The 14634-nt window shown below is 45.5% G+C and overlaps 1 protein-coding gene across 2 annotated transcripts in view; it reads left to right on the plus strand.

Annotated features, from left to right (window-relative positions):
* LOC119173602 (uncharacterized) overlaps nucleotides 1–14634 on the plus strand; it is a 412987-nt gene that overhangs the window by 221416 nt on the left and 176937 nt on the right. For both annotated transcript variants that reach the window (XM_075896291.1, XM_075896292.1), the window contains exon 6: nucleotides 6048–6250. In XM_075896291.1, the coding sequence (XP_075752406.1) occupies nucleotides 6048–6250 (203 nt within the window). The remainder of the gene's footprint in view (nucleotides 1–6047; nucleotides 6251–14634) is intronic.

A 14634-nucleotide genomic window follows, 5' to 3' on the forward strand; every position in this document is an offset into this window, starting at 1 on the left:
ATGCACGGCCCATCTGAACGTCTAATATTGAGCCGTGATCGCTGCAATCTAAGGTGGTGCCAGCGGGGCTCTTCGTCGTCGTGTGTGTGCTGCTGGTTGAGGGGTCCCAAGCTCCTGACAGCATGCTTCAAAGGGTCCACCGAACTGCCCGCTTAATTAGCGAGGCGATTTGCGGCGGCCGCCGCGGTCTCTTCCAAGGGAGATGCTGTACTCGTTGTCCTCTCCCGAACCACTTACCGCGTCGGGGCGACACGACGTCTCACCCTCCGGCTAGGAGGGACAATGCCTGGCGGTCATAGGCAGCCGGCCGGTCGGCTACTTGTTTGAAGATCCAAAGAGCGCCGCTCCCTCGTCAGCTACGTCGCCAGTCACAACAGCTTGTCCACCGGCGGGAGATTCGACCTTAGGGTGACCAACTGCACAGGTTGCCCGAAGTGTCGTAGTGTGGTGCCGCCTTCCAGGCCACGGCCGGTGACGCCTAGCCAAGGACTCTTTCCCGCTTGTTCCCTGTGGCTCTCTTCTGGGAAAAGCATTTATACACACCAGCACAGGCACGGGAGGGCACCCTGCCCACCCTGAGACGCATCGAGTCCTACAAATTCTTCAAAACAACCTTCCTTAAGTAGTATCACAACACAAAGGAGCAATCGGAAGGTTTTTCTGAGCTTTCGCCTAAACTCCTAATCCCAATTCGAGAATAATCTTCCCACTCACTGCTTTCAAGAAAACTAACTGTCAAGTGTTGCGTTCCCATTAGCATACCCATGTGCTAGCGTGAGCAATCCGCTGTAACCTACCAGGCCTCATACTCATAAAAAAGCGTTTTGCTTCACGCTATGTTCTAGTTCACAAAATTTTGTGCCGCCAAAGCTAGTCGTCAGTTCCCCAGAGCTGACGAAAGACAACTGTGATGCTGCACCTGCGTGGATGAACTTCAAGTTTACTTCCCCTTGCGGTTACTACTCCCAGAAAGCATACATATAAACTCATGAACTAGCTTTTTTTACTTCCATACCAGACACATGCGAACAAAACAATAAAACAAAAGAATCCTTCGCATGGACCCTGAAAAAACTCGCAAGGAGTATCTTTGCGTCTCTTTGCTCAGTTGTACCTAGTTCATAACGTCGCCCCTGCTCATTTACACGTATCTACCATGACGCAGGCTCCTATGCGTGTCATTTAAGTAGACGCACAATGCTTACGTTAGAAAAACGTACAACGCCCAAAGAAATGAACAAAACCGAAAATGGGTTACCTAAGAAAACGTATGCCTAATAAATAAAGGACATATTCTAAAACCCAAGACAAACCTAAACTGTCAAATTCAAACTGCAAAACAAACTGAATTTACCAGTGAACATCGTCAAAAGCCTAGGGCTATCTACTCCCTTTTCAGACAAGCGCATGGTGTCGCATCCTGTGGGTCTGTCTTGGCGAAGGGGAAGCGGAACAATAGCAAAACCCATTCGCTTCGCCTCCGACCTCCGCAAAGCTCCTCGGTGGCAACTAGAGCTCTCACTCTCGCTCAGTTACTATTAGCGAGCCACGGACGTCGCACTGACGCGGCCCATCAAACATGCTGTCAATAGAGAGACGAAAGGCTGACGGTCCCCTTTCTTCCGTTTGCTTTTTCACCAACCCTGCTGTTTCTTTTTCATTTTGTCTGGCGGCTCGGACGCATGCAAAGCAACTTCGGTGCTGACGACAAATTCCTAATTCTGTAAACTGCCCTCTGAATGTTTACCAAGTTTCTTCAAGCCAGCTGTGCTCTTTGTTGTACTCTTTGCTTTACAACGCCGCTTCCGACTACACTTCTTAAGGCGCATCTCTTAAGCCCTGCGACTGGCTCTAATGCGTATCACTATCTTTCCGATAGATGTATATACAACGCATATATGCTGCTGAAACGATAGAGCGGTAACGAAAGAAAAGTTCAAACTAGTAATGTAAAAAACAATAAAGTAAACAAACAAAGCATTCCTTTCAACAGTCCTGAGTCAATATCCTTGAGAAGCTTAAAGCTGTTCTCAAGAAATTTGAGTTGAACTCGTGGTGGTCGCACCCGGAACAATCTTCTCGGCAAGAGGGGTGTACAACACACGTATAAGTGAATCGCCTTGCTACCTAACCCCGCGACGTTCTTCGGAGCAGACTTGCCGTCGTCTCTTCCTGCTACTTTGCGAAACCCACCGACCTCTGTGTTCCACACCCCGTCTAAGGCACCGCGACAACGGACCCGTCCCTTTCTCTCTGACCACTTACGCGCACAATGCACTACTCTTTTACTTGGTCTTCGGCCCCTCGGACACTTGTGATACGGCAACTTTCTCGAAATTTTGCTCCGCTATTTGAACGCATTATTTAAACGCGTCGCGATTTTCTATTGCCTGTTTTAGGACGCTTTCTCCGTTTTCACGCATCTTGGTGCCTTCTACGGAGCCTTTCGCCTTCCTCTGATGCTCATCAGCACCCACATGCTTCTTAGATATTTCGCGCGCACTGTGCTGATGATTGCCTAGCAATTTATTATTCGAACATTGCCGCGTACGATGCGCTTTTCCTTTCCGGCGGCTCGGACGCATACGATACAGACCCGTCAGAGATGACAACGGCACTTTTCTCGCGATTTTACTCCGCCGTTTGAAGCCCTTACTCAAACGCGTTGTGCTCATCGCGAGCTTTGCCCTACCGTTGCCCTTCGGACGCTTTCTCCCCTGTGCACGCTTCTTTGCGCGGACTTGGGAGCCTTTCGTCCCACTCTGACGTTCTTCATCATTGATATGCTCCTCCGCTGTCTCGCGCGCACAGTCCTGATGATTGCCTATCGGTTCATCGTTAGACCACGGCCGCGTGGATTGCGCTTTTCTTTTCCTTACTCTCCGGCCGCTCAGACATATGCGATTCAAGCCAGTCAGAGAAGTCAACGGGCCTTTTCTCGCAAATCCGCCACGCCGTTTGAAGGTCCTCGTCAAATTCACCGCGCTAATTGCGAGCTTTGCCGCGCTTCCGCTTTTCGGACGCTTTCTCCGTTTGGAGCACTTCTTAGTGCCAACTTTGGAGCCTTTCGTTCGCCTCTGACGCTCATCGATATCGTCTGTAGGGCTGCAAGGTTCAATCCTCGTGGAACACTCTGTTAACCTTAACTCCGTTTCCACCACCACGGAACCGTCACACCCTGCTTTGACCGCGAGCTCTTTTTCCTTGGAACGGGTTAGAATCTCCACCATGTCCTTACAGGTACTAGCCATCTCTTCGGCCTCAAATGGTATCAATACCGTATCAATACCGTAATAGTATCAATACCGAACTTGGTATGGCATAACGGGACCGTATGAAGAACACACTTGGCTACTCATAATATGAAAGTCATGATATGTATGTGATGAATGTCATAATTTGCATTTCATGGTCCTGCAGCTTTTGCGGTAGTTTTGTTCACATGGCATGTTGCAAAACTGATATGGTATGGCATGATTGCATGGCGATTGATTGATATGTATGATTTAACGTCCCAAAACCACCATATGGTTATGAGAGACGCCGTAGTGGAGGGCTCCGGAAATTTCGACCACCTGGGGTTCTTTAACGTGCACCCAAATCTGAGCACATGGTTGCATGGCGAACACAAGCGACAGACCCTTACATGAAAATTATGAAATACTTGTCATGTAAGATTATGAGTACATGCCACGCTCATGTTGCACTCGCGGCCGTTTCGCTTGCGTCACATATACCAAATTTGGTATTACAATAAGTGAATGTGTGACAAAGGTGTGTGACTGGTGCAAACATGATAATCATGAGATGCGTGTCATATAACAACACAACTACATTCCATGTTCATGATGCACTGGCGGCCGTTCCGCTAGCTTCACTTATACCAAGTTTGGTATTACGTGACGTGAATGGATGACGAAGGTATGATACTGGTGCGAACATGATAAACATGAGATGCGTGTCATGTAACAACATGACTACACGCTACGCTTATGAGGCGCTTGCAACTTTTTCGCTAGCTTCACATGTACCTACTCGGTATTACGCGACGCGAATGAATGACATAGGTAAATGACATCCAAACATGATAATCACGGCATGCGTGTCATGTAACAGCATGACTACGTATCAGACTGATGATGTGCTGACGGCCGTTTCGCTAGCTTCGCATATGGCAAATTTGGTACTACGTGACGCCAATGGAATACGAAGGTATGTGACTGATGCAAACATGATAATCATGAGGTGTGTCATGTGATAACATCACTAGATGCCACAGTCAAGGCGCCAATGCATTCCGACGTGGCACACTGAGCGTGCTCGCCGGTGTTCCTTTCGTCACGTCGCGCCGGCTTTGCCATGCTGCAGGTGTCGGTCCTGCCATATACGCGGAGGCGCGCGCCGCGCTGCGTTGCTTTGATGCATGAGCGTTTCGGAGCGTCCGGCATCCCTCCGTCACGAAACGAGAAAGGCGAAGTATTGTCTTGGTAACGCATCGGTGCGCAATTCAGCATGTAGCGTTTCACGCCGGTTGCCGTTGTGAAATGAGTGCTCAAGTTTTGTTAACGTAGCGTCACTGTGCCCAGTGTGCGCACGCATCAACGCTGCATTGAAGTATATTGGGTCCTTCATGATGCGCTCGCGCTTATTTTGCTAGCTTCACATATACCAAATTTTGTGTTATGTGACGTCAACGGTGGACGAAATATATGACTGGTGCAAACATGATAATCCGGACGCACGTGTCATGTAGGAACATGACAACATACCACGCTCATAGCATGCTCGCGGCCGTTTTGCTAGCTCCACATATACTAAATTTGGTATCACGTGACGTGAAGGTAAACGACTCATCTAAACATGATAATCAGGACACGGAAGTCCGGGAGCCATGCACAGCATCATTTATCTCCACCTCGTAACGTTGTGCTGATTTTAAAGGGATATTTCAACATTTTTTATTCGTGCTTCGCATATCATCGAATCCCGCTCTATGTGGAATCCGCCAATTTTTTTCAAATGTTGTTAGCGACATCCTTCGCTCGTGTCGACTCGTCACAACCTCCCCACGGCATAACACCGACAATCTTACCGAGCGCGTCAATTGAACTTTGACAACAATGTTCTTTATGTACGTTTCCAAAGATCACCTTTATTGTGATATTACTTTGCCTTTTGGGACGTTTGCATACAATTTGCGACGCCAAGACACCGCTGGATTTTCTCCCTTTTAATAATTATTTGGCCGTCATCTAGTGTTACCCTTCGAGGCTCTTCTTCCATCAATTACGCAAACAATTATAGAATACGCTCGGGATGCCACTTCTCGGGCTCAAGCCGTCCAAAAAATTGCACGGGAGCGTCTATATGGCTGGCAACTGCCTCAAAAGGCCCGTTACGATAGCCATCACAGAAGTGTTGTTTCTCCGCCATCTTGGCTGCAGGTGCCTCTAACTCTCCTAGTATATTCTGTAAATATATTTGTTAAATTCACACTCTCACCCCCGAAACAATATATTCTCAAAAGCGTCTGTATACCAGCGTTTCTATACAAACCCTGGTACGCAAAATATATCTCTTCAAACAGTTTGTTCTTGCCAATGGGAACATAACTAACTATTCCACTAATTTCCATTCTACATTTTGAAAGTTCCTGCTCCTTCTAGCCACTTAATTGAAATTACATTTAGTAGCTGATTATTATTTTTTCCTCACGATTACAGCATCCTTGTGAAGTTTATGCCAAGAATGATGTCATGTCTACGGCCTTTTGCCACGGACGTCATTTACATATACATTTTCTTTAGTGCAAGAGTGCTCTATGGTGTGCGGTGTGTGTGTGCCTGTGTGTTTGTATGTGTGGGTTCGTGCGTGCGTATGCGCACGCTCTCTTTATTATGCTTACACGACACCCTTGGACAATAGGCTCAAAATAACGGCGACGGTCTATTGTGGAAGTTTCTATAACGTAATCCGGGTACTTTTGTTGTATTGCATGTCACAAAGTCCTTTTTCAAACCCGAGAATGAAATTCGTCTCACGCGCAGAACCGCTTCGTGCTGGGTGAGGCCGAAGGCTTCATCTCGATCCTCGGCTTCGAGCACCTGGACAACAAAGGCTTTCGCGAGGTGGCAGTGCTGGATCCTCCAAACACGCTGGCCGCTATCGCCTTCAGCTCAGGCACTGGCGGACAAGTCAAGGGCGTCGAGATCACCCACTATTCCTTCGTCGCTAACATGGTGCAAAACAAGTAGGCTGCGCTATTTGCTTGCAATCTCATACTTAAACTGAAGGATAAATCGCAGTTGCCAGCTTGACAGGCATAAGTGGTTTCATGTTCGCTAGCCGGCACTCCATTATGGGTACCACGCGGCGGTTTTAATAGAACGCACACAGCAAATAGGCAGTAAAACACATGCCTTTGTCACTGTTGCGATTTTACTTTCTTACTGCTAGCTCTGTTAATGCTGTCGAAGTGCCACCTAACCACAGTGCTTTCAGATCAAAACTGAGATTAAAGTATGCTCTTCAAAATTGCCATGCGCATGAACATGGTACCAAAAAAATGGATATTTGTGCCCTCACTTTTTAATCAATATTGACTTGTGAATGAACTTATTATTGAAGTATTATTTACTCATTGCTCCATTAGTTATCACTTCATTACTTAACTATTGTTATGGCTGTATACTGCATAGCCAAACTGAAATATTTATTATACTGCTAAAGTAAATGTCCAACCACAGCAGGGTGAAACAAGAAGCCGCTCAGTGAAGTGCGGAAACATTGTGAGCGCTACTGTTATTTCTCCGTTCACACTATTTATTTTATTTCTTGGTACTACAACCCCTTCAGGAGTTTTAGCTGAGTGGGATACAACGTAGGAATGAAAATACATTATGATATAGGTACAAGAATATTGCAATAATTTGAATAATACTTTTAGTAATATAAAAGACAAAATACGCACATTTACTAAAGAGAACAAATCCATGTTCAATGACCAAGCAAACCTTTACCATAAGTGCAAATGAAACGAAGCAACAGGCAATGGAGGTGCAAATAGACAGTAACTATGAATAATGACTGATCGTGTTTCAGCCATCAAGAAACAGTGAAAACGTTGAGAAAGAAGTTGCTAGAAAAGTTTTCCTGCTAAAGTCACTCCAATCTGTTGCTATACTCGGAAGGAAGCAATAGTTGAAGCAGTCGTTATAAGAAAGGGAAGCACTGATAGTTAGTTCGAGCTTTTGGCGCGTTGAAGAACCAGAGGACAACGAAATAAGTTCACTAGTGTTGACGTTATTGTGTTTCTCCTTTAACTGATCAACAAATTTTAAACCTGATGAGGAGTTTCTTTCATCTGATGGCGGTGGTTATCTAAAGTTTGCAGGTAACGTATTGAACTTCGTCGGGAATCATTGTAGATGAACTGTTTGGCTGATTCTCGTACGCTTTCTAGCTTCAGGATATTACCTTTTGTGTAGGCGTTCTATATAGCAGCAGCATATAGTCTAAGACTACAAGGACAATAGAATGGTATGCTAATTTTCTTGCAGCAGGCGTAACCAAAAGTAATGTTGTCCCTAAAAAGAATTATTTTTATAAGCATCAGCTGTAACATAACGAATTTGTTTGTTCCACCTTGAATGATTTTATATTCGTAGCACAAAGTATTTGTATTCGGATACCATCAAAAAACTCACACTGTTGAAAGCATATGTAAAAAATGGCAGATCCCACGTACATTGGGAATCGATGATATGCGAAGCACGAATGAGAAAGATTGATATGTCACTTTAAAGTCAGCACAACGTTACGAGGTGGAGGTAAACAATGCCGTATACATGACTTCCATGTCATGATTATCATGTTTGGGTGTGTTGTTTACCTTCGTCATCCATTCCCGTCACGTTATACCAAATTTAGTATATGTGAACCTAGCGAAACGGCCGCAAGCACGCTATGAGCGTGGTATCTTGTCATGTCCTTACATGACACACGTTTTAGTATTATCGTGTTTGCACCAGTCTTTTGCTTTCGTCATTCATTGATGTCATGTAACACAAAAATTGATAAATCTGGAGCTAGCAAAATGACTTCGAGCACATCATGAAGCGCCCAATATACTCCAATGTAGCGTTGACGCACGCTGGGCACAGCGACGCTACTTAAGCAAAATGCGAGCACTCTATAGTCGCATGCCAGACGGCACGGCGTGGGCGTGGCCCGACGGCAACCGGCGCCAGATGCGACATGTTGCATTTCGCACCGATGCGTTACCCAGACAGCACTGCGTCTCCCTCTTTTTGTGATGGAGGGACGCCATACGCGCTTAAACACGCATGTGTCAAAGCAACGAAGCGAAGCGCACCTGCGAGTGTATGGCAGTACCGGCGCCTAGGGTGGCAACGCCGGCGTGACGCGAAAAATGAACGCCGGCGAGCACGCTCACCTCGTCCTACCGGAATGTATTGGCGCCTTGACTGTGGTATGTAGTCATGTTCTCACATGACACGCATCTCATGATTATCATGTTTGCACCATTCACATACCTTCGTCATTCATTGACGTTACGTAATACCAAATTTGGCATATGTGAAGCTAGTGCAATGGCCGCGAGCGCATCATGTTGTCCTTAACATCATCATGCTGTAAGCTTATCGAACACATGATAGCTCATAAATTAAATGAATTCTTAGAAGAACGTTCAGTTTTAACAAATCATCAACATGGGTTTCAAAAAGTATTTTCTACTACAACACAATTGGTTACTATCTTTCATGCCTTTGCAGCTTTCTTGATTGGCCAAATTGATGTAATATTCTTAGACTACAGTAAAGCATTCGACACAGTTCCACACGATAAACTAATTATAAAGCTTCGGTTAGTCGGCATACCAGAATTATTTATCTCCGGGATCTCAACTTATCTACTCAATCGCAACCAATATGTTTAGGTAGGAGAAAAAAAATTGCCCGCAGCTTCCCTCGGGGGAACACTGAGGAGGATGCGGAGCATATAATTGGTTAACGGGGTGTTAAAACCAAAGACGATCACACACGTTGCAGGTGTGGCCGAAGCTTCGGTCGAGGAAGTCGCGCTTGAAGCGAGCGTTGGGCGTGGCATACTGCTTGGCGCGCCACGCCGCTACCTCGGCGCGCTTGCGCTCGCGGGCAGCATCGGGATCGGCCTCTCGTCGCCGACGCTTGCACTCGGCTTCCCGTTTTCGAAAGTCCGGGTCCTCTTGTCGACGCTTACGTTTCAAAGCGGCCGAATCCGGTGCTGCTGCTCGACGCTGACGTCTCTCAGCGGCTTCACGTTCTCTAAGTTGAGAATCTTCCGCTCGACGCCGACGTTTACGTTCGGCGTCGCGAGCTCTTCTCCGCACTGCCTTGTCTTCGGACGACGACTTGGTTGCGGTTCCGCCAACACTTTGGCCGGCGCTGGTCGAAGGGACGTCGATCATTGCGACCTCGGACGTCGACGCGCCGTACAAACCCACCGACGAGCGGCAACTGAGCGAGCGAGCACCGACCTTGAGTATATATACAGCGCGACGGCGCATGCACTGTGAGCTGTCGAATGTTCGAGAAGGGGGAGAAGCGCAACGGCGCATGCGCGCGCGTCAGCTGCCGATGTTCTCTAAGCGCGACGGCGCATGCGCGCGCGTCAGCTGCCGATGTTCTCGAAGCGTGACGGCGCATGCGCGCTACATTATACAGCTAGCGAATGTTCGTGAAGAGGAGAAGCGCACGCGGTGTGTAGAGGAGGAAGGGTGCACAGATGGTGGAGGAGTAAAGCGCGCGCGGTGTGTAGAGGAGGAAGGGATGCACAGATGGTGGAAGAAGGAGGAGGAAGCTTGCGGACGGCGCCGCACTACAAGCCTCGAGTATTAGATGCTCCGCATCTAAAACAATCGGGCTGCCTTCCGGTGACTTCTGGCGTTCCGCTGGGGAACGTACTAGGCCCCCTTCTGTTTCTGGTCTACATTAATGACATTGGCAATATAATTAGCACCCCGGTACAAATTCATCTATTTGCTGACGATTGTGTTTTGTCTAGAGATGTAACCTGCATTAGTGACCAGTATGACCCTAATACTAACTTAGGCAATGTATCAAAATGGTGCGAACAATGGGGAATGCTTCTTAATGCAAACCAATGTGTGTATCTCCCCATAACGCGAAAAAAACTCCCATTAGACTACACATATAATTTAACTGAAGCACCTTTACTTGATGTAGCCTTTTATAAATACTAAGGCTTAACGTTAACAAGTACCTTATCCTGGAATTTGCACATAAATAACATCTGCTCGGCCGCTTTCCGTAAATTATGCCTTATCCGCCACAAGCTCAAGACTGCTCCGCCTAGTGTTAAATTCCTCTCTTACTTTTCCTTAATTAGGCCTAAACTTGAGTACGCCTCCATAGTTTGGTATCCCCACACAAAAATTAACGTTCAAAACCTAGAAATATTTCAAAGAAAAGCAGTGCAATTCATATATAGTAAATTTATGTCAACCGGCTCCCCCACTGCATTACTAACGGCAAATGGTATAGAACTATTACAAATTCGAAGAAAAAAAAAAGTCGGCTACAGTTTCTTTCAGACATAGTAAACCACAGGCTACCCTTAGACACCGCAGCATACGTATCCCCCTTGTTAAGCAGACCTACTCGACACCGCTATCCTCATTCCCTAACGCCAATCTTCGCAAGGACAGATACTTTTTGGTACTCCTTCTTCCCACAAACAATACATGATTGGAATAAACTAACCGAAGCATTTCCTCAACGCCCTTGACCATTTGTGTAAATACTCTGCTTCCATGACTTCCTTTAATTGTATTACCACCTTGTTGTTCAATTGTTACTTTTATTAAGTCATAACCCCTGTGTGTTATATGCAAAGAAATTGTGTAAAAAACGCTTTGCAACCTTGTTTCATTCTGTTATTTATTGTGTTTCATGTATGCTCACCCTGCTTGGACTTTTTGTCCGCAGTTCTCTATAAATAAATAAAAAGAGTGTGGCATGTAGTCATGTTGTTACGTGATACGCATGTCGTGATTATCATGTTTGCACCAGTATCATACCTTCTTCATTCATTCATGTCCCGCAATACCAAATTTGGTATAAGTGAAGCTAGCAAAACGGCCACCAGCGCAACATGAGCGTGGCATGTAGTCATGTCGTTACAGGACACAAATTTCATGATTATCACGTTTGCATCTGTCACAGAACGAGCGCTAAAAATAGGCGCGCCGCAAATTCTTGCGGTAACGCGCGGAAAAAACGCCGCGAAATCAAAAGAAAAAAAAGGAAAAAAAAAGAAAACAAACATCCAAAGCTCCCCGGGCGCGCGCTCTCCCCGCGGAAGCGTGGCGTCGCAGACGAACCTCCTCACCCCGCATCGGCGGCCCAGCAAGCCCGCGATTTTTCTAGAACGAACGGGGCGGGGTCATACCGAGTTGAATCATCCTCCGGGGAGGGCAGTCAAACCGTCTCGCACCTCTCCCCAGCCTTCGCTGCGCATCGCGCCGACGAAATGAGAAGAACGTTCTGGAAGGTGGCGCGGAAGGTATTTAATCGAGCGGCCGAGATGAGAGATCAGGAGAAGACAGAAAGTTAGCGCAGGAGCACGTAGGAATTCCGCCGTGTAGTCGGCGAAGGTTCTGCCCGTAGTGACAGAACAGGAGGAGACGGAAGTGAGCGCCAGAGTGCGTAGAGAGTCCGCCGTGTAGTCGGCGAAGTTTTGGTCCGTAGGGACGGCTCGAGCTACAGGCAAGAGCGTGGGTTTACCGCTATCGAGCGAAGACGCGGGCAACAGCTGCGTGTGTGAAGCCGACGGATTTCCGGCGAAGAAGCTTGAAGCTTGGAGAGTGGCCATTTGAGGACGCGAGGTTTCCTGGAAGAGAAACTTCGAGAGCTACGGAACGACAACAACGCTGGACTTTGAGTGAGTGATTCTCGGAAGAGTATCATTCAGACTTTTGTTCCAAGGACTTTGGACTGAATAGGTTTTCTATTTCTTTAGTCCTTAAGTGTCTTGGTTGTCCAATGCATGCGACTGCATTGTAGTGCGTATTGTTGTCTGTGTCCGTTGTTTCAAGTGTGCTTGATTGTACTGTGTAGCACGTCGTTTGTTTGGTGACGTATTGTATGTAACTATTGTGGAGTGTGCATTTTTGTGTATTATTTTCGATCTGCCATTATTGAGAATATAATTTGTTTGTTTATCAACTCTCGGCTCTGACTTGTTCTTTGGGCCACAGCCGGCGTCCGCTGGCGCGCCAAAAAGGACCACTTCTAAATTGTCCACGCTTTCGTGGTGCGGTTCGGGGGGCCGATACTTCGGCTCTTGGAATTAGCCCGGTGATCGCCTCCCTAATTAACGGGACAGGTGTGACAGCATCAGTCACATACCTTCGTCATCCATTCACGTACTGTAACACCAAAATTGGCATATGTGACGCGAGCGAAACGGCCGAGAACGCTACGTGAGCGCGGCATGTAGTCATGTTCTTATATGACACGCATGTCATAATTTTCATTTTAGGGTCTGTCGATTGTGTTCGTCATGTAATCACGTCGTACCATACCAGTTTTTCAACATGCCATGTGAACAATACTTCCGCAAGAGCTGCAGGACCATGAAATGTAAATCATGACATTCATGGCAAACATGTCATGATTTTTATGTTATGACTAGTCAAACATATTCTTCATACAGTGAAGCTATGTCGTACCAAGTTCGGTATCGATACCATTATCGAAACGGCCAGGAGAGCTAAACGTCGTATGTGGGTAGATAGATAGATAGATAGATAGATAGATAGATAGATAGATAGATAGATAGATAGATAGATAGATAGATAGATAGATAGATAGATAGATAGATAGATAGATAGATAGATAGATAGATAGATAGATAGATAGATAGATAGATAGATAGATAGATAGATAGATAGATAGATAGATAGATAGATAGATAGATAGATAGATAGATAGATAGATAGATAGATAGATAGATAGATAGATAGATAGATAGATAGATAGATAGATAGATAGATAGATAGATACGCTCAAGGTCACCGAATTTCGCTACAAATGCTTGGCATTTTAAGTAAAGGGCATTTTATTTCATCTTATCTGTATGAAAACATTCTTAATGTTTATACACATCTGTCATTGTCTACACCGTGAGACAACCCGCTGAAAACCATTGTTTCAGAGTGGCTGATCTGATTGGTAGTTAACCTTCGTATAAAGAACACCATCGTACGCGTAAAATGTATATATATATATATATATATATATATATATATATATATATATATATATATATATATATATATATATATGGTGGGGTGATATTCATTGGATCCGGTGGAAAATGCAGTATAAAAAGAGGTCGACAAACATGCGAAAAAACACTAGTTTTACTAACGTTTCGGCAGGTGGGCTTGCCTTCGTCGGAGTGAATGGTTACACATGGCACACAGGGCACATATATAAGCCGCTTCTTTGCGTATCACACGGCTAAGTCATTATCAGTAGTATAGGAAACAAGATTATATATCACCAAAGGTACGTGGCTACAGTGTATATACAGCTGAAAACGCGTATCATTATACAATAGTGAATTGGCACGTGTTAGATACCCTACAACTTGTATGGAATGAAACAGGTCAGCAAAATAACAAACTGCGCACGCAGTAGCTCACTTGGTCATACGTTCTGCGGGATAAACACAGCCTAAAAACATTCAGTAAGCCTTTAAAAAAGAAAAAGAAGTTTAGAGAGATAAACAAAATCCCAAAGCAGGCAGAGCAAAATGAATGCGAGTAAATGGTGAAGCGACAAAGGCCACCTACATTATGTAGGTAATATTTGACAATAGGCCAACATCGTGCGAAGAATATACACTTGTCAGTAAAAAAAAAAAGCGATTTACTAAGGCAATATGCAAGTAAGCGTACCCGGGCTCTCGTTCATGCCGGCGGATAGTGTTTTGAATTTATGAATTAAAGATGACTCTTTTACTTCGCGTTCATGGTGTGATTTAAAACCCGATTCCAGTATTGTAGCTATCATGTTACTGAATGAATGACCTGCCTCGGTGACATGCCTTGAAATCGGTAAGTTAGGAAGGGCATGCACATGAGCTTTATGATTATTGAAACGGTATCGAAAAGCAGTTTCAGTATGACCTATGTATTGTACATGACAGATTGAGCATTCTAGCAAATATACGACATTTGCAGTATCACAAGTAAAACTGCCCTTAATTTTTAACTTGAAGTTCGTCGCAGTACTGGCTGCCAGTGTTGCTGTCGTCATGTGTGCACACACTTTACAGCGGGGCTTTTTACAAGGACGGCAACCAAGCGCCTGGTCGTTATTGCTCTGTCTGGTTTTAGAGGAAGTTAATAAATCTCGCAAATTTCTGCCTTGTCTGTACACAACACGTAGTGGTTCTGGAAACGCTTTTGCAAGGCGTTCGCTCTGCATAAGTATGTTGTGGTGTTTACGGAAAATTGATGCTACGTTAGGTGCCGATGCGTAATGGGTTAAAACCAGGTTAACCCGTGAATGACTTTTAGGATTTTTCTTGGGGATGCAGAGT

The sequence above is a fragment of the Rhipicephalus microplus genome, chromosome 5 (genome assembly GCF_043290135.1).
Source record: "Rhipicephalus microplus isolate Deutch F79 chromosome 5, USDA_Rmic, whole genome shotgun sequence".
Classification (NCBI taxonomy): Eukaryota; Metazoa; Arthropoda; class Arachnida; order Ixodida; family Ixodidae; genus Rhipicephalus; species Rhipicephalus microplus.